Genomic DNA, 453 nt, shown 5'->3' with positions numbered 1-453 from the left:
CGCAGGGGGGGGGGGAAAAAAAAAAAAAAAAAAAAAAAAAAAGATACAGAAGAAAACAAAAACCCAAACCAAACCCAAACCAAACCCCCACCACCTCCGAAGTGCCCGCGCTTCCCCCTGCCCCTCCGCCGCCCGGCCCCCGGGAAGGCTGCCCGGCCCCGGGCTGGTGAACCGACTCCTTACCTGTGAACGTCTGCGCTCCCGCTGCCAGCAGAAGTCCGGCCAAAGTAACCAGGCAAGTTCCAACTTTCCCCATATTTCCAGCCCTTCCTGCTCCGGATCCAGCAAAGTGCCAAAGTATTTGCCAAAGTAGGAGGCGCCCCTCTCGCCCCCCTCCAGTCCGGGGGAGAAGGCGAGGAGGGTGCAGCCGGACTCCCGCTCTTGGTGCCCCGCGGGCTGTTCACCCTTCCTCTCCCTCTCCCTGCAGTTAAGAACAAGAGGCTGTGAAGTGGC

The 453-nt window shown here is 59.8% G+C and overlaps 1 protein-coding gene across 13 annotated transcripts in view; it reads right to left on the bottom strand.

Moving 5' to 3' along the window:
- Positions 1 to 447, bottom strand: part of PTPRM (protein tyrosine phosphatase, receptor type M) — a 457,910-nt gene extending 457,463 nt beyond the window's left edge. For all 13 annotated transcript variants that reach the window (XM_017738297.1, XM_017738298.1, XM_017738300.1 and 10 more), the window contains exon 1: positions 184 to 447. In XM_017738297.1, the coding sequence (XP_017593786.1) occupies positions 184 to 256 (73 nt within the window). In that variant the 5' untranslated portion in view covers positions 257 to 447. The remainder of the gene's footprint in view (positions 1 to 183) is intronic.
- Positions 448 to 453: the final 6 nt, after the last annotated feature.

The sequence above is a fragment of the Corvus brachyrhynchos genome, unplaced genomic scaffold (genome assembly GCF_000691975.1).
Source record: "Corvus brachyrhynchos isolate BGI_N302 unplaced genomic scaffold, ASM69197v1 scaffold106, whole genome shotgun sequence".
Taxonomy (NCBI): Eukaryota; Metazoa; Chordata; class Aves; order Passeriformes; family Corvidae; genus Corvus; species Corvus brachyrhynchos.
The sequence above is the reverse complement of the archived record's forward strand: the minus strand, read 5'-3'. Positions and strand labels throughout refer to the sequence as shown.